Source organism: Sciurus carolinensis, chromosome 14 (assembly GCF_902686445.1).
Source record: "Sciurus carolinensis chromosome 14, mSciCar1.2, whole genome shotgun sequence".
Taxonomy (NCBI): Eukaryota; Metazoa; Chordata; class Mammalia; order Rodentia; family Sciuridae; genus Sciurus; species Sciurus carolinensis.
In genome coordinates, this window is record NC_062226.1 from 2,602,052 (window position 1) to 2,626,640 (window position 24,589).

Below are 24,589 nucleotides of genomic sequence, written 5' to 3' on the forward strand. Positions count from 1 at the left end.
TGCCATGAGCAGCTGGTTGGCTTTGGTAAGTCCCTCTGCCTGGTCTCTGCCCTGGGCGTAGGGCTGGCAGCAGCGAGCTGGGGGTTTGGGGGCGTGGGAGGCGGGGCCGCTTTGGCCCGCCTGGCGCAGCAGGAGCAGAGGCGCTGCGCGTGCTCAGGAAGGCTGGCTTGGCTCTGCGCAGGTAGCTCACACCCAAACCCGAATTCCAGCCGCCCAAGACGGCGGGCGGGAGGAGGCCCAAGCTGTCCCAGGGCAGGAGTGCTTCCTTTCGTTTTTTTAAACAAACAAATCATGAATTTAAAAGTCAGGGCAGAGAACTACCCATGGTATAAAAATAGCCACGGGCCACAAAGTCAATGTCCAAGTCTGTCAGCAGCGCCTCTCTAGCCTGGCGCCTTTGAGGAGGGTTCCCGAGGCGTCGGGGCCAATGTGGAGGTGCAGGGTGAGCCCCCGCCCGCTGCCCCGCCGGCCCTCGGGTCTGTCAGCGGAGAGGGACTGGGTGCCCTTCGCGTGCAAGTGTGCGAGGGGGCGGGCTAGGACGTCCAAAGCTGAACGGCTTCCCCGCGGCGGCAGCAGGCCACTGACGTCGGGGCTCCTCGCCCCTCCGGGGCCTCAGTTTCCCCATGTGTCCGCCGGGTTGCGCGGCCTGCGCTGGTCCGGCGCTCACCGCAGGGCGTCTGCTGGGCCGGCCGGGGTCCCCGCGCGGCCACGGCCGGCCTCTTTGTGTGACCGCTGCAGACAATGGTCGCTGGGCTCCCGGCCCCGCTCTCCTCCTCCTCCTCCGCCTCCGCCGCCGCCGCCGCCGGGCCGCGGTTTTTTTTGGCAGGCCGGGGAGGGAATTCTGCTCCCGCCCCGCCGCGCCGCGCGCCCCGCCCTCCTCCCGCGCCGCCTGCCCGCGGCTCCCGGGAACCCCTGGCGGAGGCAAACTTGCAAGTTTGCAGGGCGCTCGCAACTCGGCGCCGGGCGGCGATCGCGGGGCGGCGCGGGCGGCGGAGCGGGGGCGCGCGCGGGCTGCGGGCGGGCGGGGGCGAGCGGCGGCGGCGGCGGCGCTGCGCCGGGTCCGCGCCCGTCGCGGGCCCCCCGCCGCCCCCCCGCTGCAGGCCGGGCCGGAGCGGGGCGCGGGCGCGCGGCGGCGCGGGCGCGCGCGCGGCGGCGCGCAGGCACAAGTAGTTTACATTGTTGGGCGACTTTTGCAACAACTCGCCGCGCCGCGGCCTCCGCGCGCCGCCGCCGCCGCCGCCGCCGCCGCCGGCTCCCCGCCGCCCGGGCCCGGGCCGGCCGCGCCGGGGGCCGCCGCGCTGCCGCCCGCAGCTCCGCGCCGGCGGGGCATGAGTTAGTCGGCAGACATGGACACCAAACATTTCCTGCCGCTCGGTGAGTGCTGGCCGCCGCGGGGCCGGGCGGGGGCCGGGGCCGGGGCCCGGGCGGCCGGCGGGCGGGGGCGCGTGCGCGGCGCGGCGGGGGCGTCCGGCTCGGCCCTGCGCCCCCGGCCTTCCCGCGAGTTCGGGCGCCGGGCCCGGAGGGGTGGGCGCGGGGGAACTTTTCCCGGGCCCGGGCGGGCGGGGAGGGGGCGAGGGCGCCGAGCCCCACTTGCGGGGAGCCGGAGTGGGCAGAGGGCGCGCGGGGCGGCAGGTTTGCCCGGGACGAGGAGGGGGCCCTCAGGGCCGGCGCGGGCTCTGCGCCCCGCGCGCCCGCGGCCCCCGGGCCACCCGGCGCCCAGCCCCAGCCGGGCCGCGCAGGAACCGGGCGCGAGCAGGAGGAGCAACTTCTGAGCTCGCTCGAGGGCTCTCGGCCTCCCTGGCACCCGGACGGGGTGGTTCGCTGGGCCCTGAGTGGCCTCTGTGCCGCCTGCCCGTCGGACAGCCGCCGGTTCCAGCAGGCCGCTGGTACCTGGGTGTGTGTCTGTTGGGAAGCAAGCTGCGACCCCTTTCTCCCCTATAGCAACCCAGCCGTGTGGGGACGGTCACCCAGGGTCCAGCAGCACAGGAACATCAAACCCAGAACGGGGGCTCCTCACTCTGGCACCCCCAGCTGTTCTCCAGGACTGGCTAGCCCCATAGCATGGGGGAGGACAGCCCAGAGGCAGGAGGGTCAGTTTTCCTGTCCTCCTGCTGCCATCCTGCCCAGCAGCTTCCAGCCCCATACTGTCTGCGTACTCCAGGCCCTGGTCCTAGCTGCCACGAGCGGGCATGGCCAGGGGCCCCACTCATTGCCTTCCCTAGGGTTTGGGAGCCAGTGAGAAGCAGGGGGCTTTATAAATGATCTCTGGGAAGGACATTAATTTGGTGGTGGGGACGGCAGCCAGGCTGTCAGGCTGGTGAAGGATTTGTGCCGAATGGAAATTAAGACAACTGATTATGAACCAAACCCCATGACCGTTGCCCCTTCTGCCTTCCCACCCCCTATAGCAGGGGGTGGGGTGCAGTTTGGCCACCCTGGGAGGTGCTTAGAGCCCAACATGGCTGCAGGGACATTTGGTGCTGTTGGGAGGCCAGCCCCCCAGGGTTTTGAGGGAGCTGGTTTGAGTACCCTGGCCTGCCGTTCAGGACAGGCCTGCTACAGGGTGACTGGGGTGGGAGGTTCCAAGTGTGTCAACTCTGAGAAGACTAATTCCCCAATAGAAGTGGGGTAGAGTTGGTGAGTAAGCACTGGGGTCCAGCCTCGGGGACTGGGCACTCCTGCCCATTTTGCAGATGAGAACACTGGTTGGGAGAAGTCAAACTAAGCTTCTGGGCGGTGGGTTGGGATTGGGGCCCCCAGTTGGGCATGCCGAAGGTGGTGCTGCAGGGCCCAGTGGGACATGACTGGGGACATCTCCTTTTCCTCTGTGAAAGCCCTTGCACACACATGTGCTCGCAGAGCTGGGCTCTCCAGAGCAGGAACATGTGCTCAGTTCAGTTTCTGGCCCCTGGACATGACCAGGGCCTGGCTGCACTTTGGCTAATTCCTGGGAAAGAACAAGTCCCTGTCCCTAATGTCCCAGCAAGTACATGGCTAGTCCTAGTAGTTGGTATGTGTGGGCCTGGGGCTGAGGGTGCTCAGGCTGCAGGGTGACTGTTTTGGAGTCCCTGTGAAGAGCAGAGGTTGTACCTCTAAGGTCCCCCAGGGGCCTCTGTGAACCGTTCTTTCCACAAGGAGCCCGGGAGTCTTGTGTTGGTGAAGTGGCAGCTCTGTGGGCCCAGCTGGTTGCCTCCCAGGCAGCCCGTACCCCCGGGCTGAGTGGAGAGTCCTGGGCTCTGATTACATTTTATTTTTTCCTAAGCTTGTGACCGACTCTGAAGTCCAGTGCAGTTGAAGGTCCATTTAAGCAGCTACTTGCCTAAGCCCTTTTGTCAACACAGCCTAATCCCTCATGGGGGGTGAGTGTCAGAGGGCCTGGTGTGTCCAGGGCCTGCTGGCTGCTGCGATCAGACCTGGAGCTGCTGGGAAGCTTCCACTGTCCTGTTCATTGGACACTTGGGGCTGAGAGGGCTTCTTCTCAGCACCACCACGGGGCTTGCTGGGCCAAGGAGTGTCCCAGTTGCTACCACTGAGCCCATCGGTGTGGGATGAATCTGGAAGGAAAGTGAGGTTGGAGAATTTGCCCGAGGCAGCCCCTGCTTCCTGGCCCTGCTACCCAGGGCTGGCCTTGCTCCATGCCCACTGGGGAGAAGGCCTGGGCTGGTCTCAGCCTGGGTGGTGGGACTTGAAGGCTGAGCCTGCAAAGTCCAGAGGGGTCAGACCACACTAGGCCCTCTCACTTGCCAGTGGTGCATTTGCTTCTGGAGGCACCAGGTGGCCAGAAGCAGGAGCAAAGCTACAGGCCCTCTCTGGGGGGACATTCAGGGACCTGGCTGGGTAAGGGGCTTCTGGTAACATCAGAGCCCTGGGGACCCAAAATAGAGCACATTCCGGGGCCTCCCGAAATAACAGGGCCACGTGACTCTCTGAAGGCTGGGCTTGGCGTCCAGCTCGGGCCTGACGAGGCAGTTCGTGGCTGGGCCCTGGGCATGCCAATCGGGTGTTTGTTTTGGTAAACTCTGGAGGGGGCTCTGTTCACTTCAGAAATGTTAGGGTGAGAAAAATGGCCCTCAGACGCTGACCTGGTGGGAGCTGGGCCTTGCCAGCTTGGGGCTGACCACTGTGCCTGGGCCTGAGCATGTGGTCCAGATGTGGGCCAGACGAGCAGGAAGAGCAGGGAGGCAGGGGGCCTGCACGCAGCCCAGGGCGTGCGTGGCTCCCGGTCCTAGGGGTGCGTGGGCTTCGGAGCTGGGCCATCGCCGATCGCCTGGGTGGCTGCAGTGGGCCAGCTCCCAGCTCCTGGCCCCGCCAGTGTCCAGGCCGCTCTTCCAGCTGTGCCTGTCCTTCAGGGCCTGTGGCAAGGCGTGCCTTGTCCGGGAGGCCCCATGGACTGCCCACGAGGGCTCCGTCCCAGCCCCTCCAGGTTGTGGTGTGTTTGTGGTTGGTGGTCTTCATTTTCTCTTCTGGAAAAGGATGCCCAGGGGCTTGTGGAATTTCCTTGTGGGCTCAGAGTGGGTACTCCAGCCTGTGCAACCCCATTTGGAGGGCTGGCTGAGCACGCCAGGGGGTTCTGTGTCGGGAGGCGTGGGACAGACTTCCCCTGCCCGGGAATTGCTGTGGGGGCAGGGGAAGTCTTGCAGGTCCTCCAGAGCCAGGGTGCTGCCTGGGCACTGTTTTCTTGGGTAGTATGTGGTCTTACCATGGTTGGAGTGTTTCAGGGCTGGGGTCTTGAGGGCCAGCGAAGCCTGGTTGAGACATGGGCCTGACCTGGCCCAGCGGTCCCAGCAGTGCAGGGCAGGGGCTCCCGACTGGCTCAAGGCCAGGACAAGCCAACACCTGCCCTCTTCTTCTCTGCTGGGCTTGAAATTTGTGGGCCAGGGCCCTGAGGTGTCCCTCTGGCTGGCCATTTTCTGTGGGAACTGGCCATTGGCCAGGTCCAGGATGGGCAGGGGTGTGAGCTCTCGAGTCTGGGTCTTTGGTCTGTGGTCGGTGGAAGCTCGTGTCCATGTGAGGGTCACCTTCCAGGCCTTTGTGCCCAAGTGCATTGAGCAGGTCAGTTTCAGGTGGTGGTATGCCAGGTGGGGAAGGGGCCGTCCCTCTCTCTGCTGTCTGCCTGCCTCAGCATGGCCGTTCCATAACGGCCTCCCTTCATGTTCGTATACTTCTCACCCCACCTGCAGTTCCCCCACATTCCTGAGGCCGGGCACCCCGGCAGCCACCCTGGCTGTCTGCATCTGTGAAGTGGACGCAGTCCTTGCTAAACTCCAGGGTGCCGAGCAGGCCGCCTGTCTGCCCGAGGCTGGCTGGGAGTCCAGGGAGCTCTGCGGTGGGCCGTCTCTCCCACTTTCTGAAGGCAAGGCCTGCAGCTGGGTTCTCTCTGTGCCACAGGCTTGGGTCAGTGTGCGGCCAGTCTCTAGTGTTGGACCAAAAGCGACCTGAGGCTCTGGTGCCAGCCAGGGTGGGAACAGACAGGAGAAGATGACGCCCCTTCCTGAGGCATGGACCTGCCCTGGTCCCTGCCGGCCCCTGGGACCAGCCCCCGCCCCACGGCAGGACCTGTCCCTGAGGCCGAGCGGTGGGGGCGAGGCCTCGTGCCTGCACACCCACCCGCGTCTGGTGCGAGATGTTCCGAGCAGTTGTGCCCCAGCGCCTCACAGACAGGGAAATTGCACCCTAGAGTTACAAAGCAATCGTCTAGCTCAGCAGCTGAACGAGCGTGAAACGGAGCGGAAAGCAGCTAGATAAAATTGGCCCAGGCCGCGCGGGGGAGCGAGGGACACGCACACGCACACAGGCCTGGCGTGCACACGCGTGGACGCATGCACACACACGTGCCTCTCTAGGTTTGAGTCCTGCCTGTGGTCCGGTCAGGTGCTGGGCCGGGCCCATGCTCTGCACTGGGGAGCGCAGGGCGCAGGGCGGGTCTGTCACTCGGCTGGGTCATGGGACGCCCGCCAGTGCCCTCAGCCCCGTTCTTCTGCATGCCTTGCAGCTTGCCCCCACGAGGGTGCCGGTGGTCCTGTCCAGTGGGCCCCGCGGAGTCCTGGAGACTTGGTTTTCAGGACCTCCTGGAAGCTTTGCAGACACTTACCACCTGGCAGACAGGAGTCCGAGCCCCTTGGCGGGTTGTCGGGTGGGCGCCCGGCGTCTGCGGTGCCTCTGCGTGGTGCTGCTTTTGCTCAGTCAGTCGATCCCACAGGCCTGGGCGGAACCTGGCTGGGGTGGGGGTCTCCTCCTGGCTCCTCTTGCCTCAGCATCCTCAGAAGCTGCCATCTGCCAGCAGGGCCGCGCCAGTCCTGGTTCCCTGGGAGACCCCGTGAACTCCACCTGGGTGAGTGTTTTGTCACTGGTGGGGACACCCGCGAGGCTGGCCCCTGGCCGTGGGAGTCTTGTCCCCTTTCCCCCTCCCAGGCCCTCCAGGGATGGAGACCCTTGGTCCCACGCCAGGGCTGCAGGGGTGGGTGGGCTAGAAGGCCACGCCCCCCACATGGCTGCAGGGTCATGAGCAGCAGAGGCTGGGCAGCTCATGCCACTGAGGCCAGGCATCTGGCAGCAGGCTGCGGAGGGACCTGGGGGAGGGGCCAGGCAAGGGTGGCCACACTGGGGCCTCAGGGCAGGACAGGGATGTGGTCATCGCGGTGCCCCCAGCACACACATGCACACGTATGCACACATGTGCCCCGTGGAGGCCTCCTCTCGGGTGTTGGGGGTTGGCGGAGTGGTGGGGAGCCCTTCCTGAGGAGGACCCAGGCCTGCCTGTGGCTGTGTCTGTGGTGGGCTGGGAGCACCCGTCAGGTGCTGGGGCAAAGGCAGAGGCTCCCGTTGGCCTTCCGGTGCGGCCCTGCCGTGAGGGGAGGGCTGCAGCAGGTGAGTGCGGTGCCCCCTGTGGCAGGGACAGCCAGACCGAGGCCCCAAGGCCAGCCTGGAGGTGGAGGTGGGAGGGCAGGGGTGTGGCAGAGCCTGGAGCGTTGCCAGTGTGTGCGGTAGGCTGGGGGCTGGGTGCCTGAGGTCCCGCGGGGTGGCACTCTGAGTGGAGTGGGTCAGGCAGAGCAGGGCTGGGGCAGGCTGTCCTCTCTGCCGCTCTGGCAGCTTGCTGGTCAGTGGGGGCCCAGGGTGGGCGGGAGCTCCCAGTGGCCTCTCGGAGGCTTGGGCCTGTCCTGGGCCAGCCTGGGGTCTCACCCTCCTGGCCAGAGGCTCCCTGCACATGTGAGGGAGAGGACCCTTCCCCCATCCACTCCCCATGCCCAGGTTGACTCCATGTCCCCCACTGCTGCCCTGCCCTGCAGCTCAGCCCATCCTGGCCCGTAGAACCCTGGTCTGCCCCCAGGGAGATTCTCCACCTGTGCCCCCCCTCGACACATCTCAAGGCCTGGGGACTCTTGGCATCAGGGAGGGGTCCCGGCTCCGTGGGGTAGGCGACAAGCAGAGCAGCGGTCAAGAGAGTCGAAGCCCAGGCTGGGAAGGACGTTGGGCCTGAGCACGGGGTGAGCCTGAGGACCAGGGTGGAGGCTGGGGAGCGGGACTCTGAGGTGCTCAGGTCAGCCCCGGGGTCTGGGGTGAGGTGAGGGGTTACCTGGGTGGGTAAAGTCTGCCCCTGGTGACCGCCTCTGCCCCTCCTGTGTCAGGATCCGTCAGCTGAGCTAGGGCTGACGGGGCGCCCCCAGCCTGAAGCCCGGCTCCTGGGGACACCTGGAGCCTGCCCTGGCTGCCCCGTGCCTAGGCTGGCCTGTCGGCGGGTTCTCGGTTGCCCTGGCTGCCCTGCGTGGGGCCCGTGCTGACGGGTGTCCGTCGGGCCGCGGCCGTCCAGTGTGCCGCCTGGCGGGGAGGGAGAGTGAGTTGGGCCAGGGCCAGGCCGTGTGTAAATCCTGCAGCTACCGCGGATAAACCCCGCGGAGTTCAAAGCCGCCGGGTTTGGCGTGGGGCGGTAATGAGGTTACTGATTCAACTGGCTTCCTGGTGCCGCAGCCCAGAGCCAGCGAGGCCGGGAAGCCCCAGGCGGGGATCTAACTATCCCATAATTGACCTGTTTAGCGTAAGTGTCTCTGCTGGCCCTGGCCGAGGTCAGGTGGTGACAGCCCCTAACTGGAGTCGCTGCACTCAGCAGGGCCCCGCTGCTCGCCCTGGGCCCGCCCCTGCCCTCTCCGCTGTCGGTGGCCAGCCGTCTTCCCTTCCAGGGTCCTCGGTGTCCTTGGCCTCTCCACCCCCCCTCCCGCCATGTACGGTGGAGAGTGCTGTGGTGGCCGCGGCTCGCGAGCTGGCCCCAGGCTTGCAGGGTTCAAGTCCTGCTGTCCACCCTGCTGCTGTGGCCCAGGCCCCTCCTGGTTCTGTGGTGACTACCCCTGTGCTGGGCTTGAGGCCCAGGTAGGGCAGGGGCTCAGCAGGTGGCCTGCAGCGTGTGGCCACCCTCTGAGGCCTCTTGAGGGCAGGGCCTGGCTGAGGTGCAGCCCCGGCAGCTCCCGGCACAGGTGTCTGAGGCTGGCTCAGCTCAGGCAGTGCCTGGAAGGACCCCATGTCTGACCACCTGACCACCACGGCCTGCACATGGAGGATGTGCCTGGATCCTGGTGGGCGGCACACAGTCCCTGTTCTGCACCGCCCAGGCCTGTCAGCCGCGCTCCCTGGTAGGGCCGGGCATTGGGCAGTACACAGTGGTGACCACATGTGCTGAGCTGTCCTTTGAGCTCTACTATCTACGGGGAGGGACCCTGCAGAGGGGCCAGTGCGTCCATGCCAGAGGTGAGTGTGGGAGTCGGGGGTGAAGGCTGTGCCTGCAGCCCCAGCCTGGGGAAGAAGCCCTGGGGTCCGAGCCCACTGTCCACAGCTGGTCTCTGCCCTCCAGTGACCTCCTTCATGTACCTCTGGCTACCCATCTTTGTCCACAGTGGCTCTGGGTGCACTCGATATGGGTGCCACAGCTTCCCGAGCCCCATGTCCTGCCCTGCTCTGGGTCGGGGGTGCAGCCTGGGGTGGGGAGGGTCGGCTCTGACCTGCTGTGTGATGGCCAACCGCATGGCCCTGGGCAGGCCCCTTCTTGTCTCTGGGCCTCTGTGTCCCTGGAGCCCACTGTCAGCGGGGGCCCCTGCCTCTGCCTCCTTGGCTTTGTTCTGATGGGCTAGTGGCCCTGGGGACCAACTCCTTAGGAAATGGCTCTACGCCCTCCCTGGTTGAGTGGACGGGAGCTAGACTGGGGCCAGGGCCCCAGGGGTCCAGAAGACCATGACCTCTGAGCCAGTCAGGAGTGTGGGTCGCCCCAGTGGGAGTATTGTGGGAAAACGCTTCGGGGGTGAGGAGTGTGTATTGAGGAAATGGTGACCCCTAAAAGTGGAGGTGACCAGATGGGACAGTGGGGTCCACTGATGAGTGGGTCACCCCATGTCAGATACCATCTACCTCACACCTGCCATGTCTGTCCCTGGGCTCTGCCTCCCCTGCCTGGAACCTTCTGTGGCTCCCCATTGCCCCAGCGTGGAAGCAGGCCTACTTGTGTCGGTGGCCCTGTAGCCTTGCCTCCTCAAGCTCCGCTCACTGTTCCCCTGGCGTCCTCATGTCTGACAGTTACAGGGACAGACGGTTCCTCAGGGCGAGTAGAGGGCCAGCTCTGAGTTGGGTGGTGTGGCCCCCAGCTAGTACGTTACTTCTCAGGGCCTTGGTTGCTTCACCTCTAAGTTACCTGGAGAAGGAAGTCAGGGAAGCTTCATAGAGGTGATGCTGTAGTTGGGTTTTGAAGGATGAATAGGAGTTTGCTGGGTGGCCTGTGGGGTTAAGGTGCAGAGAATGGATAGACCCTCTCTAGGAAGTTATGACCTCAGCCAGGGGTCCAGGGAGGCAGTGCCCATGTGGGTCCTTCTGAGAGGGTTTCAGGAGATCTGTCAGCTGGCCAGGCTCCTCTGGCCTGCCCCTTGCCAGCTGGGTGATAGGTCTGTGCCTGTGGGGAGCCATGTGAGCCCGGGGGTGTGGTCAGCGGTCTGGGAATAATTAACCCTGCCAGGAGCCCAGGCTGGGCTGGGCCTGGCTGCCCCCAGCTCTGCTGCAGGTAGCCCCTGTGAGCCATGCTCCGCTGGCCTGATGTCCCCTGTCCTTCCTGGTGTGGAGTGTGACCCACTCTGGCCCACCTCTCTTGCTACCCAGCACAGGGCACTGGCCCCTGGGGTGAGTGGCCCCAGGTAGGGCCTGTGTGGTTGGAACAGCCAGTCTGCCCCACACCCCTCAGTCCAACCCTGCCTGTCCTGTGGCGGCTCTGGGCATCGCCTGCCCGGGAGCCCCCGTGTGCCAGGCCATGGGGGGATGCTTTCCTTTGCCGGATGGAGACCAGCTCCACTGGGACCAGAGTCCACGGGAGCCGCCTCCACTCCACCCCTGCTGTGGACTTTCTGCCCAGGATCAAGGTCGAGGAGGAGGGCGGGGGCGGGGGCCTAGTCCCTGGATGCCAGGCCTCCTGGGCCCTACGTGGCTGGGCGGGCCCAGGGCGGGCAGCCTGAGGCGGGGCAGGCCTCCCTCACCCCAGCCTCCCTGGCATGGGTGGGCACCACTTTCCCTGTCCTGTGGGGCCCACCCGCTTTGAGGCTGGGCCAGGGACTTCCCCCTGAGAGGAAAAGTGCAGTGGTCCCTGGGACCTCGGCTGACCGTGCTGAGTGAGGGCGTCAGCCCTGGCCCGTCCCCTCCCCTGCCACATGGACTTTGTACCCAGGCATGTTCTCTCTCCTTTGAATCTTGGTTTCCTCCAGGGCAGCGTGGAAGGCGGGGGGCGGCAGGAGCTGGAGATGGGGGTCTGGGCAGGGGACCCGGCAGACATGGCTGATCGGGTACGGATCTTTACTGCCAGGCCCTGGGACCTCTGAGTCCTTCTCAGCCCAGGCTGGCCCTGACCCCGTAGCGGTGGGAGCTGGCTCTCAGGTCGTGTTTGCTGCCAAATGCGCGGCACCGGGCGCAACAGGGCCTCGTGACGTAGGTTTAATGCGCCCTGCTGGCCTCCCCAGTTCAGAAATGTCCAGGGGTGCCGCCGTCCCTTGCAGAGGGGACTTTAAAATGACTGCGGTTACTTGAATCATTCTCTGGGGCTCCATCCAGCTTCCAGCGAGGGGACGTCCTGCTCTGTGTCCAGCCTGGTGCTGGGGTGGGGGCCCTGCACGTGAGGATTCTTGGCCCGGCACTTGACCTGGCCCTGGGGCCTCCCCTGCCCCCGCCCTTGCCCAGCGCACGCTGCAGACTGGCACTTGGGTCTCCCTCTGACGCAGGCTCCAGACTTGGGGAGGGAGCCGCAGCCCACATGCCCATCCGTGTGGGGCTGGCTCCTTCCTTGGCTGAGTGGTCTGTGGAGACTTGTTGGCCTTGGGGGTCACGGCCAGGCGAGAGATTCAGGACAGGGCTCCCACCGCCGGCCGCCCGTCTGTTCACCCGCCCATCTGTGCACATTCAGCTGGCTCCTGCTGGCCCTGGGCAGAGAGCCGAACCAGGCCCAGCCCTGGAAGGGCAGCATGGTGCCGGGGGTCAGCCGACCGGCAGGCCTCGTGCTGCCCTTCGGCAGTGAGCGACCTCGGGCCAGATCTCTTTAAGCCTCTCTGTGCCCCAGTTTTCTTACCTGTAGCGGTGGGCCAGCCCCCACAGGTGGTGACGGGGTGAGTTAACTGTGGTAGTGGGTGTCCGAGCCCGTGGCCCCGGCCCGTGCGGGTCGGCCGACAGGATTCCTGTCTCCGTCGGGGCTGGGGATGGTGTCAGTTGAGGGGAGGAGGTCTCAGAAGACGGGGCGGGGGCGGCCATGAGGAGCGCGCACGTCCAGCAAGAAGGCAGGCTCGGCATCTCTACCTGAGTCTTCGGGGGCGTCTGGCAGAGCTTGTGGACACTGCGTCCCCGGGCCTCAGACAGCAGTGCCCCTTCCCCCTCAGGGTCCAGCTTCGGGCCCTGTGCCCCAGGAGTCAGTGGGTGTCGGGACAGAACTTGACCCCAAAAGAGAATCGAGATGGTCGGTCTCACTTAGTCCAGCCACTGCCCGCCAGCCCTGCAGAGCGCTGGGCGACAGCGTCCCTGGCTGCCAGGGCTCCGAGGGCCCCTCGTCTGCAGAGTCCCGCGGGTGCCACTCTCAGGGTCCCCCCTGGGCTGCCAGGCTGGTGGGGAGGGGGGGTCAGCAAGCAGCAGATGAAGGGCGGGGAGGGAAGGGAGCCAGGTAGGGGACAGAGGGACAGTGGGGCTGATGGGTGACCAGAGGCAACTCTGAACACAGGGGCACAGCAGGGCTCTAGAGGGGGGCAGTAGGGACAGGCCATGGGGGTCCTACGCCCGGGGTGTGGGGAAGAGCCGGGGAGTCCATGTGGGCAGAGGCGGGGTTGGTCCCTGGGCACGTGGCCAGAAGGCTCTGGATCTGCTACCAGGGGAGGATGGGGTTGGAGCCCGGGAGGGCCCTGCACCCCTTGGGACGGGGCGTCAGACCTGCATTTGTGGGGGGGACGGGCAGACTGCTGACGGGGGTGGGGTGGGGAGTCTTTACCAGGCTGCAGGTGTGGGCGACCTGGGGTGGCCTCTCCTGGGCAGAGGCAGTGGTGGGGACCCCCTGAAGGGCCCCCTTTGGTGCTGTACGGGCAGTGTCAGGACCCCGTGGCTCTGGGGTGCCCGCCCCACACAGGGCTGTGGGCCTCCCAGAGAAGTGCTCTGGCGGCCAGCGGGAGGGCGCAGCTGAGCGGGGCATGGTGTGTCTATGATCGCCGGCTGGCGGGTGTGGGCGGGCACCCGTGACCCGACGTCCCTCCCCAGGGCTCGCTCCTCTTCCTGCTGGGTGGCTGGCACCAGGAGAGCCAGCCTGGGTACTTGGGAGGTGACCCTGATCCGGGTTCTCATCTGTCCACGTGAGGTACACGTGGGACGGACTCCTTGGGCCTAGAGGCCCCTGTGGGCACCTGGCTCCCAGGTGGTCTGTGGCTCCCGACTGTGGCTCACGTGTCCCTGCAGCTCCGCTCCCTGGCCACCCTGGCCAGTGTTGTCCATGGGGAGGGCGGGCAGGTGCATGTGCAGTGCCTGCGGGCATCCTGTCCCGTTGGCCTGTTCCCGGTTGCTGTGGCTGGCGGCCGTGTGGCAGACCCTGCGTGGTTGCCAGAGGCCTCCTGGTGTGGGGCGCACCCACCCGCCTGCCGCAGGGCTCCTGGGCCAGACTCTGCAGGCCAGCACGGGTGGCACCCGGCCCCCAACCCAAGTGGACCTCCCCTGGGTCACGGGGCCATCCCCTGGTGAAGGGCTGGAGAGAGGACTGCTCCGTGGCCAGTGGACTGGTGTTAGTGGCCTCCCGCCAGGGCTTATCTGCTGGTGTCTCCCTGCTGGTCAGCAGGGACAGCTCGTGGTGGGGGAGGGACCACTCCCTGTGCCCATGCAGCCCTGGACATGGCTGATAAGCTGTGGAGCTCACTATCCAGGGCAGCCTGTGCCCCCACCCCCTTGCTGTGCGGAGGACAGACCCTTCACTCCGCCCGGCCTGTGGGGGCAGGTGTGGGAACGTGTGGGCTCCTGGGGACTCGGGGTCCCCAGAGGTCACCAGAGGTCCCCAGAGCTCGCATCCCACCAGGGCTCTGGGCCTCCCTTCCTGCCGACCCTCTCCACGTGCCACGTGGGCCGGTGGCCTTGTTTGCCAGCCTCCCTCCCCTCAGGTCTCCCCAGCTGGCTTCCTGGGAGCCCTGCTGCCGTCGTCACCACTCTCTGCCTCCCACGGTGGCCTCTTCAGCAGCTCTTGCCTGCAGGGTCCTGGGGATTCCCAGGACCTGGGTTGCTGGCCGATGTGCCTGGCACCTGGGTGGGGCTGGCAGTCACCAGACCCTGGGGCCCTCGGAGGCCTGTGCTGCTCCTCCTGTCCTCAGCCCCCACTGTTGGTGCCTTGTCTGTGGCCCGGGTGCCTCAAAGACCAGGACCAGGGAGCCGCGTGTGGCCCTCTGCTCTCTTCCCTCCTGCCAACCTTGGCCATGCTGCCTCCCACCTCTTCCCAGAGCCTGGACCCTGGGAGTAACAGGCCTGTGCGGGTGGCCGGTGTCCAGGGCAGAGCGCATGTGTGCAGAACCTGGCCTGTGTCCTATGGGCCTGTGTCTGTGTGTCTGTGTGTGTGTGTCTGTGTGTGTGCCTGTGTGTGTACGCCTGTGTGTGTGCCTGTGTGAGAGCCTGTGTGTGTGCCTGTGTGTATGTGCCTGTGTGTGCCTGTGTGTGTGCCTGTGTGTATGTGCCTGTGTGTGCCTGTGTGTGTGCCTGTGTGTGCACCTGTGTGTGTGCCTGTGTGTGTGTGCACCTGTGTGTGTGCCTGTGTGTGTGCACCTGTGTGTGAGCCTGTGTGCGCGCCTATGTGAGAGCCTGTGTGTGTGTGCCTGTGTGTGTGCCTGTGTGTGTGCCTGTGTGTGCGCCTGTGTATGTGCCTGTGTGTGTGTGCACCTGTGTGTGTGCCTGTGTGTGTGCACCTGTGTGTGAGCCTGTGTGCGCGCCTATGTGAGAGCCTGTGTGTGTGTGCCTGTGTGTGTGCCTGTGTGTGTGCCTGTGTGTGCGCCTGTGTGTGTGCCTGTGTGTGTGTGCACCTGTGTGTGTGCCTGTGTGTGTGCACCTGTGTGTGAGCCTGTGTGCGCGCCTATGTGAGAGCCTGTGTGTGTGTGCCTGTGTGTGTGTGCACCTGTGTGTGCCTGTGTGTGTGCCTGTGTGTGTGCCTGTGTGTGTGTGCACCTGTGTGTGCCTGTGTGTGTGCCTGTGTGTATGTGCCTGTGTGTGTGCCTGTGTGTGCGCCTGTGTGTGTGCCTGTGTGTGTGTGCCTGTGTGTGAGACTGTGTGTGTGCCTGTGTGTGTGCCTGTGTGTGTGTGCCTGTGTGTGAGCCTGTGTGTGCACCTGTGTGTGTGCCTGTGTGTGAGCCTGTGTGTGTGCCTGTGTGTGTGAGTCTGTGTGTGTGTGCACCTGTGTGTGTGTGCCTGTGTGTGAGCCTGTGTGTGCACCTGTGTGTGTGTGCCTGTGTGTGTGTGCCTGTGTGTGAGCCTATGTGTGTGAGTCTGTGTGTGTGTGCCTGTGTGTGAGCCTGTGTGTGAGCCTGTGTGTGTGCCTGTGTGTGTGAGTCTGTGTGTGTGTGCACCTGTGTGTGTGAGCCTGTGTGTGTGCCTGTGTGTGTGTGCACCTGTGTGTGAGCCTGTGTGCGCGCCTATGTGAGAGCCTGTGTGTGTGTGCCTGTGTGTGTGCCTGTGTGTGCGCCTGTGTATGTGCCTGTGTGTGTGTGCACCTGTGTGTGTGCCTGTGTGTGTGCACCTGTGTGTGAGCCTGTGTGCGCGCCTATGTGAGAGCCTGTGTGTGTGTGCCTGTGTGTGTGTGCACCTGTGTGTGCCTGTGTGTGTGCCTGTGTGTGTGCCTGTGTGTGTGTGCACCTGTGTGTGCCTGTGTGTGTGCCTGTGTGTATGTGCCTGTGTGTGTGCCTGTGTGTGCGCCTGTGTGTGTGCCTGTGTGTGCGCCTGTGTGTGTGTGCCTGTGTGTGAGCCTGTGTGTGTGCCTATGTGTGTGCCTGTGTGTGTGCCTGTGTGTGTGTGCCTGTGTGTGAGCCTGTGTGTGCACCTGTGTGTGTGCCTGTGTGTGTGCCTGTGTGTGAGCCTGTGTGTGTGCCTGTGTGTGTGAGTCTGTGTGTGTGTGCACCTGTGTGTGTGTGCCTGTGTGTGAGCCTGTGTGTGCACCTGTGTGTGTGCCTGTGTGTGCACCTGTGTGTGTGCCTGTGTGTGTGCGCCTGTGTGGGTGTGTCGCTGTGTCTGTGTGAGCCTGTGTGTGTGAGCCTGTGTGTGTGTGCACCTGTGTGTAAGCCTGTGTGTGTGTGTGCCTGTGAGTGTGTGTCCCTGTGTGTGCCTGTGTGTGTGAGCCTGTGTGTGCGCCTATGTGAGAGCCTGTGTGTGTGCGCCTGTGTGTGTGTGCACCTGTGTGTAAGCCTGCGTGTGTGTGCCTGTGAGTGTGTGTCCCTGTGTGAGCCTGTGTGTGGGTGTGTGTGCCTGTGTCGCGTGGGCCTGTATGTGTCCTGCAGGCGGCCAGGCCAGGGGTCTGGGAGGCAGAGGGGACAGTGCCCCGCATGGTGTGAGCTGCGGGAGTCAGGGCAGCCGGGGGGCTGTGGAGGGCCCAGGGCAGCTGCGTGTCCCTGAAGGACCCCAGCTGTTGTGGGGAGGGTCAGACCAGGGATGTCTCTGCTCCAACCTCACTGGCCGGTTCCTAGGAAGTGCCCAGGTGGTGGGTCAGCTCCAGGGGTGGGACTGAGGGGCTCCTGATTGGAGGGACGCTGCCGTGGCACCTCCTGGGCCGGGGTCTCTGTCGCGCGCACCCGTCACCCGCAGTGCTCCCAGCCCTCTGGGCGCTAGGCAGACCTGCCCGTGGACCTGGCACGCAGGCCTGCGCAGGGTGCCCGGCCGAGGGGGGCTGGGCGGGGGAGCCTGTTGTCGGGAGGGGCGGCGGGTGTGCCCGTGTGCCCCGGAGAAGGGCCTTGCCACCCTGCGCGAGTGTGGATGAGGCTGGGGTGAGCCTGGCAGGGCGCCAGGAGGGACAGGACCAGGCTTCCTCTGATTGTGTGGGGAGGAAACGGCTGAGCGGCGTGCGGGCCGAACCTGTCCAGCCTGCTGCCCGTCTCCTGACCGCCCTCCTCGGGGCAGAGGGTGCCTGCTAATGGGGACGTGCCCGGTGGGGAGCAGAGGGAACCACAGTCGCTGCTGCGGAGGGGCTTCTGCAGGGTGCCGCGTGTGCTTGTTGTCCCAGGGGCCAACTCTGCCCGGAGGAGGCCGAGCCTCTGGTCAGGGCTGGCCCCCTGCCGAGGTCACGCAGCTGGTCAGCGGCAGTCAAGACTCGAACCCCGGTCCTTGGACTCCTCCTTGGGATGCTTCCTGCCTGAGTCCCGGGTGGCTGGTGGGTGTCTGGGGTGGGGGGTTGAGGCGGGGCTGGAGCCGAGCCCGCCCTCCTAGGCGGGGATGCCCTGTTTCCTACACAAACAAGCAGGCGGACTGGGGCGATTTTATTTTTATTTCCTATTTTTACTTCCCTGTTGACTCTTTTTAGCAACTCTGGGTCAGATAGGCCCCCGCCTTCCAGCCGCCACCCGGCTTCCTGGCCCAGGCCCGGGTCCTCCGGGCAGCGAACGCGTGTGCGTATGCATGTGTGTGTGTGACCTCGGGTGGGGACTCGGCAGGTCGGTGGCTGGCACACACCTGGGGCCGGGCAACTCCCCTCTCCCCTGGTAGTTCTGTGCTCTGGACCAGCCGTGGCAGGTGGTGGCGGCCTCGGATGGTCACTCAGTTTCCCGCCGCCTTGTCTGGCTCCCCTGGAGGTGTGCATGCTGGGTGGGCGGGACCTGGACTTTGGGTAAATGATGCCCCGTGTTCCTGGCTTGGGCCTGGCTAGGCAGGGCACGGGGAGGCAGGGCCGAGCTCAGGTCTGCTCCCACTGTCCACCAAGGCTCTGGCCCACCTGCTGAGGGACCCACTGTGCTGTGGGTTCTGCAGATGGAAGCCCACCCCTGAGCTTCCGGTCAATGGGGTCTGCCTGCTGGGTGCTGCTGGCTGTGGGGCGAGACCCCCAGCTCCGGGGCGTCTCCGTGAGGGCTCTGTTGGGCCCAGAGCGGGGCCCTCTCCTGCCTGCTGCAGCTCCGCCAGGCCTTGCGGTGTGGAGCAGTCTGGAGAAGGCCCAGGCCTGAGCAGGGTGGGTGCTCAGGTGGAGGGCTGACCAGTGGGGCCCGCACAGTGCCTCAGGGCAGTCGGCGCCTAACCTGCTGCACGCTGGGAATCCTGGTAGGGAGTTGCCCCCACTCACAGGGGAGAACCAGGCTCAGAGAGGCCAAGCAGAGCATGGGGACCCCCCAGCTTGGGGCGTGGGGGCAGGAGTCTGTGTGTGCACTGAATCTTGCAGACAAGGAGGCTGAGGTGCAGGAGGCAGGCCACAGAGCCCAGTCTCCGCCCTCCTGTCCTGGCTGGCTTGGCCCGTGCGGTTAGTGGCAGTCACGCTGTTGCTGTGGTGACGGCCTCGTCCTCAGCCCTGGTGGTGTGAGCAGTGTGGCCGGGCAGGTACACGTGTGGGTGCCAGGATGGTCCCATAATCCTCTGATTAGAGGCCAGGAAACCGAGTCCGTGGACGAACCCCACTTGGGAGGGGACACCAGGGTTCAGGTCCCCCTCAGAGCTCCCAAGCTGTGCACCCTGGGCAGTGGGTCTGCTGTCCAGCCTTGACTTCCACTCTGCGTCCAGAGTGGTCTTGAGTGCACTCTGGAGTATGGCTGTCCCTCAGCTCCTGCCCTGGAGCAGGGAGCGGAGGCTAGGGGCCACTCTGAACCTCAGTATCCTTGTCCTGGGGAGGGTGATAAGTGGCCTGCTCCAGGTCCCAGAGGACCTGCTCGTGGAGGATCGCCTGTCAGTATTCTGCCTGGGATGGGGGCCTCAGCTCGGCACTATGGAGTGAGGAGACGTGGAGGCTCTGCCTCCAGGGACAGTTAGGGGCAGCTCTTCTAGAATCATCCTGGGCCCTGGAATTTCCCAGGACTGGAAGAGCCTGTCTGCTGGATGCAGCTTCCGTGTGGACTTGAGGGACGAGTCCTCTGTCTCATCGCCTCTGGCCTTTCCACCGGCAGAGGAGCTGGCTCCTGGGTGGGCTGTGCACCCCCGGCGGGCGCTGCTGTCTTCCTCCTCCAGGCAGAGGGCTTCCTCCCCAGGTGGGGCCGGCCCGAGCGTGCCCAGCAGATGTGAGTCTCTGGCGCCCTCCGGCTTTCCAGCCCTGCCTGTGGGCGCCTGAGCCCCCTCCCGGGCCTGGCCTGTGGAGCCGGGGTCCCTGGGGCCGTCCCTGCTCACGCCTCCTCCCCGGGGAGCAGCCCCAGGCCTGAGCCCAGCCGCTGCCCTCTTGGGGAGGTCCTCGTGCGCAGGTCCGTGGGCACGGACAAGGCGCCCCCTGCCGCAAGGGCCTCGGTTTCCCCAGCCCCTTGAGCACTGGTACCCACAGGTGGGGCTTGGGCAGTGGCTTCTGGCTTCTGGCTCTCGGGGTGCTCGCGGCGCCGGCTCTCGGGCTTGGCTTCCTGCCCTCACTGCTGCTGCCGGAAGGGGCCGTGATTGGGGTCCGCCCGTGCGCCTGACTCAGCAGCCACAGGGTGGGGGAGTCGAGGTTTCTGCACAAAACCCCAGGCCCGGGCACCCGCCCAGGCCCAGATTCCTCTTGTGACGGTGTGTGCGGAGTGCTGGGCACTCTCTGGGGTTGGGGGCCAGCAGGTGGGGGATTCCGGGCCCCTCACACCACCTGCAGACCCTGTGCGGGTTCCCCTGGGTACCAGCCAGCTTCCCCCTCTGACAGCTCCTCCAGGAAGCCTTCCTCTCAGGTCCCCTTCACCCTCCCCAGGTGCTGTGCTTCCCCAGGGCCTCAGTGCTGGGCTGTGCCTGGTGTGGACCTGTGGTCCTGGGCAGTGGGCATGCAGCAGGGGATGGGGCTCCGCCCACCAGGGCTTTGGGCCACATGAGCAAGCCTCAGCCAGGCAGAGGTACCTGGGAGGGAGTTGGGGTCAGCATCCAGAGGCCTGGCTTGAGCTGCTGGGTGGACAGCGGGTCCTCTGCTCCTCCTCGAGGCCCAGCGGTCCGGCAGCTCCTGCTCTGCCTGGACCAGAGGTTGGGAACAGAGAAAGTGTTTGTGTCCCAGAGGCCATTAGCAAATCCCCAGCACTCCTCAGTGTCCCCACCTGGCAAGTGGGTGACATTCCCTGGGGGTGGGAGCCAAGGTCACACTGGGCTCCAGGGGCCAGGTGTCTGTCCAGTGCTTCTTAAGAGCAGCAGCCAGGAAGAGGCTGCATGTCTGGGCCACCTGTGACTGGGGTCTTGTGTCCCCAGCCTGGCTGGCTCCTGGCACCTGGGACCCTGCTGTTGGCCTGCATGGAGCAGGGACGAGGCTGGGGTGGGTCGGGGAGTCTGCTCTGTGGCGCGTCTGCCTGGCGGCTGCCAGGTCTGATCCGGAGGCCTCGGGCCTCCTGTCTTGGTCCTCCTGACCTGACTGTGGAGGCGGGGCTAACAAGGCCTGCTCCTCCCGGTGGCTGGGGCTGGTGAGGCCGGAGAGCCGCTGCAGCCAACGTGGGCAATGCCCGAGCCTGTCTGGCCCCCTCTGCCCGTGCACAGCACCTGACGGGAAGGGAGGACTCCTTGGTCTCTGGCCTGTCCACTCATGGCCAGACCTGGGTCAGCTCCTGGCACAGAGAAACGCGGGAGCTGGGCAGTGGCGGAGCTGCGTGTTCAGACGTCCCTGTGGGACGGCCTCCTGGATGTCCCCAGCCCGCAGGGTCTCCCAGGCCCACATTCCTGGACCCTGTGCCTCGGTTGTTCTTGTAGGGACAGTATTGGTGGTGGGAGGCAGCAGCACTGGTGGCTTTGGGGTGGGGTGTGGCAGGGACCCGTGATGCCCCCGGTGACGTGACAGTGGGGCCCACCCAGGGCCTTCTGGTCCCACTAGCACTCTGCGTCCTGAGCGGCTGACCTCGAGCACGGCTGCCTCCTGAGCCCTCCGCTGCAGGTCCCCGTGGGGTCCTGGCCCAGGACCTGGCCCCCTCTGCTCGCTGTGCGGGTGGTGCTCCCGTGGCAGGTGCGTCCTGGGTGCCTGCTGCCCAGGCCCGAGTGCCCTTCTGTGGGTCCTCCCGTGGCCGCCACCCTGAGGGCCTCTCAGGTGTTGCCAACACCAGGGACCTCCCTGGCTCCTGGCTGCGGTGGCCTTGACCCCTCTGGCCACTGCTCTCCCCCCTGCCCTCCTGCCCTAGCCTGCTCGTCCCTCGGAGGACTCGGCGCTTGTCGTTCCCCTTGGTGGGCTCCGGGCTCTGGGGCCTGCGGGTGCCCAGGCATCAGGGACCTGCTGTGTCTCTTGGCGTGGCTCTGGTGGGCATGGGGGCATGAGGGAGGATGTGCCAGGGGCCTCCCGTGTGTGCAGCCTCGTGGAGCCTGTGAGGACGGCTTCCTCAGGAGGCCTCAGGAGGGGCTGGACCAGGACAGTTAGAGCTGGAGGGGGGACAGCTGCTGGCCTTGGCTGCCCTGGGGACGGGGGCGCCTTGCCCGGCACAGTCCTCGTGGGGCAGGGGCCCAGGGGGCTGAGGGGCGCTGCCTCCCGACCCCGTGGGTGGTTGCCATGCGGTAGGAGGCAGCTGGGTGGGGTGGGAGCCCCGGCCTGGCTCGCGGACAGCAGGGGCGGCCATGTGGAGAGCCGGCAGGGAAAGGGTTGGCGCGCCCAGGGAAGTAATAATGTTTCTAATTTTCCTGGTGATTTAATAAAAATGTAAATCACGGCGGAGGACGCCGGCCATGGTGTCGGCCGAGATTAATGGCGGGCGCTTGGTGGTCAGCCTGCCTTTGTCTTTGAGCCCGAGCAGGGCCAGCTCCTCAGCCTGCCCAGGAGGCCGGAGACTGAGGGGTGCACACCTTGCCCTCTGCCTGGAGGGGCAGCTGGAGCGTCCTGGCATCTGAAGCACGAGGAGGGCTGCAGAGGTGCCGTGGGTGGCCTGGCTGGTCAGAGCCAGCAACTCCTCTGACCAGTGGCACCGCCCTGCCCAGGAGCAGGGGCAGGGGCGAGGACAACCTGGAGCCTGCGTTGATGATGACCCAGTCCTGGGTATGTGGAGGGTCACTGGTCACTGGTCAGGGGACATTTTCCTTGGGGTGATCTTTGAGGCAAGTTATGGGTGATAGCTCAGCCAGAAGCACGTGCAAAGGTCCTGAGTGGGGACTCTGCCTGGGAGTGTCAGTGCGGAGCAGGGCAATGAGGTGGGGGCAGGAGTGAGACTGGCAGGTGGCAGCGCCAGGCAGGGTACCTGGGGCTCGGGGTCTGTCCCTCCAGCCATGAACAGCCTTGGAGGGAGGGCAGCAGATTCTGGTTGCTGGTGAGAAAGGACCTGCGGGCAGGAGTGAGTGCAGAAGCCCAGGGGCATGTGGCGTGGGGTGGCAGGAGCTGGTGGCTCTGGGCTGAGGTGAGGGGTCCAGCCCGGGGCGTGGGCTCCGAGTGGCTGCAGAGTGGGGCCTGCGTGGTGGCGCTGCTGTGGGGCACAGGTGGGGGGCAGGTGGTGCTGGGCAGGTGGGGAGGGTTAGGGAGACCAGGCGGCCTCCCCAGGAGGCCTAGGTTCTGTGGTCAGCACCTGCAGCACGCCAGATGGCTTGGAGCCTGAGGGTGGAGACGGTGTGGCATGCAGCCACGTCCTGCTCAGTTTGGTGGCCGGGAAGGTGTCTGACCCGTCCCCGGCCCTGGCGCCTCAGGTCCGCCTCTCGTCCCCGTTGCCAACTTGAGGGCCGTTGTGCACTCTTCTCGTCTCTAGGACATGGTGGCTGACGGGCAGGTGGAGTCAGGAGTTCAGCCAGACCCAGGCAGCCGCCGCGGCTCGGAGGGATGGAGCCCCGGCTCCTGCCTGGTGCAGCCCAGCCTGTGCCCTGTTCCTCTGCTGTCAGAGGCCTCAGACGCCCGCTGGGTGCTGGCCCCAGGCTGAATGGGAAAGCCCGCGTGCCTCCCTGGAGGCCGGATGCCGAGGCTGGGGGAGCCGGGCCTGGGGTCACGGCACCAGGGCAGAGCTGACCTCCTGCATGTGGCTCTGAAGCGCCTGGCCTCCCCAGGCTAGGGAGCCCCCGCCCAGGGCAGTGGCCTCTTGGGCCTTGGCAGGGCTTCTGCCGGGATGCCAGCTCTGCAGCTGGGAGTGGCAGCTGTGCCTCTGCGTGAGGCTCTGGGGTGGCGCAAGGTGTCCCAGTCCAGTGTTGTGCCGGCAGTGAAGGGGTCCTTGTGGAGGAGCTGGAGGTGCAGGCATGCCCTCCTCTGCCCGGAGGGGGACACTGCCTCACACGGGCCGCCTGGAAGCCCTCCCAGCAGGGGGTCTGGCTGGCCCTGGAGACCCCAACTCCCTGCCCCAGCTGGGCCAAAAGTCTCCACTTCTCCATGCTGGCCCTGTGGGGGCCCTTCTGTCCCAGGTGGCTCCTTGCTTTGGGCCTGGACGCTGCATTGTCCACAGTCCTGCTTTGGGCAGCTCCAGGCAGGTGTGCCTGGGCCTGGACAGAGGGCTTGGCTGGATTTGGAGGAGGAAGGGATGGTGGTATCTGCAAAGAGATCAGGAGGGAGCATCAGGGACAGGCAGCGTCCAGGTGTCGAGAAGCCTGGCTGGGCAGTGGGTGGTGGAGAGGGGCCGGCTCCTGGGCCTTGGCTGCTGGTGGGGTTGGGCAGCTTTCCCAGCTCGTGTGAAGCCTCAGCAGCGGGTGGTGGAGACGGTCACCGCCCAGGAGGTCATCGTGTGCAGAGTGGCATGTGGACATAGACCCAGCATCCTGGGGCACAGGTTGGGCAGGGGCAACTTCCCTTAGGCAGCCTCCTGTGCAGATGACCTTGGGAGACCCCATGTGGGCTGGGCACCAGCGTACCTCCAGTTTGTCTCGGGAGATTGGGGTTCTTCAGTCCTACCTCGTTGCTTGTGCCTTGGAAGCGCCGCAGTTCCCGAGCTGGGCCTGCTGGGCGGCTTCCCTCGGGGGAGGTTGTGCGGGAGGGGCAGGGGCAGGCTGGCTCGGGAGTGGGCAGCGCGGGTGAGGCTGCTCCGTGGCAGGAGGGGCGTGTGTGGCAGTGCCCCCTGATGCCGTCAGCATGCTCCTCCTGCTGGCCTGGGCTGCTCCTGGACACAGCTAAGGCCTGGAGGTCCCCACTACCTGAACCCCTGACTCACAACTCTGTTCTGAGTGTGATCAGATCCAGGGTCAGGAAGATCGGGCCCACCAGATGGGCGGGCAGGACATCTGCCCAGCAGTATCAGGAGAAGCTGTGCTGATCATGTGCTTTGATTAAATGGCCTGTCCAGCTGCTGGGCAGCTGGTAGTGTTGGCCAGCCCCCACCCACCCTGCTTCAGCAGCCACCAGGGTAGGGTGGGCCTCGGGGGGTCCTTGGCTGGGCTTTGAATTGGCCTCCAGCACAGCATGGACGCTGCTCCTTCATCCCTCCAGCCGCAGTTTCACCTGTGAAGCAAGGGTGGCGTCCCCTCGAGAGTGATGGCCCAACCCAGAGCCCAGGTGTCGGGCCCAGGCCACGTTGCAGCATGTTGGTGGCTGGGTCCCGTGGCTGCCAGGCTGCTCCCCCGGGTGGGCCTGGCAGTGCCGCAGGGAGGGCTGTGTGCACTGGGGCTCACTGGTGAGCCTACGCGGGGAGCCAAGGCCCTGCTGGCCCTGGGGTGGCCCTTTGTTCCAAGGTGGAGGTGGTGGGCTGCCTCCCTCCCGGCCCCTCCTGCTGTACATGGGGCAGTCTGGCTGGACGCTGCGTCTGGCCCTGGCCCTGCCCTGGCCCTGCCCTGGGTGCATGCCTCCCTCACTGGCTCCTGTCCCTGCTGGCATTTCGACCCTGTGGCGGTGCCTGAGCCTTACATGGTGGGCAGAACGTCCCCTGACTGCCTCGTGCCCCTTCCTGTCAAGCGGTAGCACTCCGCTCGACTTACGTGAAGCACGTGGAGCCTTTGAGGCACAGACGCCCGTGGTGGGAGATGTGGGCCTGGGCGTCAGGCCCTCCGAGCACTTTGGGAAGTTGCCATGTCCAGGGGCCTGATTCTTCTGTAGGGTTGAATTCTGTGTGGGCAGCCCAGACAGGAGCCAGGAGGCCTCGTGGGAAGGCACAGGGGGCCC

The 24,589-nt window shown here is 65.9% G+C and overlaps 1 protein-coding gene across 2 annotated transcripts in view; it reads left to right on the plus strand.

Moving 5' to 3' along the window:
• The first annotated feature begins 1,223 nt into the window (after nt 1-1,223).
• Rxra (retinoid X receptor alpha) overlaps nt 1,224-24,589 on the plus strand; it is a 94,797-nt gene continuing 71,431 nt past the window's right edge. The window contains exon 1 of one of the 2 annotated variants that reach the window (XM_047524732.1): nt 1,224-1,374. In XM_047524732.1, coding sequence (XP_047380688.1) covers nt 1,347-1,374 — 28 coding nt within the window. In that variant the 5' untranslated portion in view covers nt 1,224-1,346. Of the gene's footprint in view, nt 1,375-6,309; nt 6,332-24,589 lie in introns of those variants that run through there. The other variant, XM_047524731.1, reaches the window with a different exon arrangement.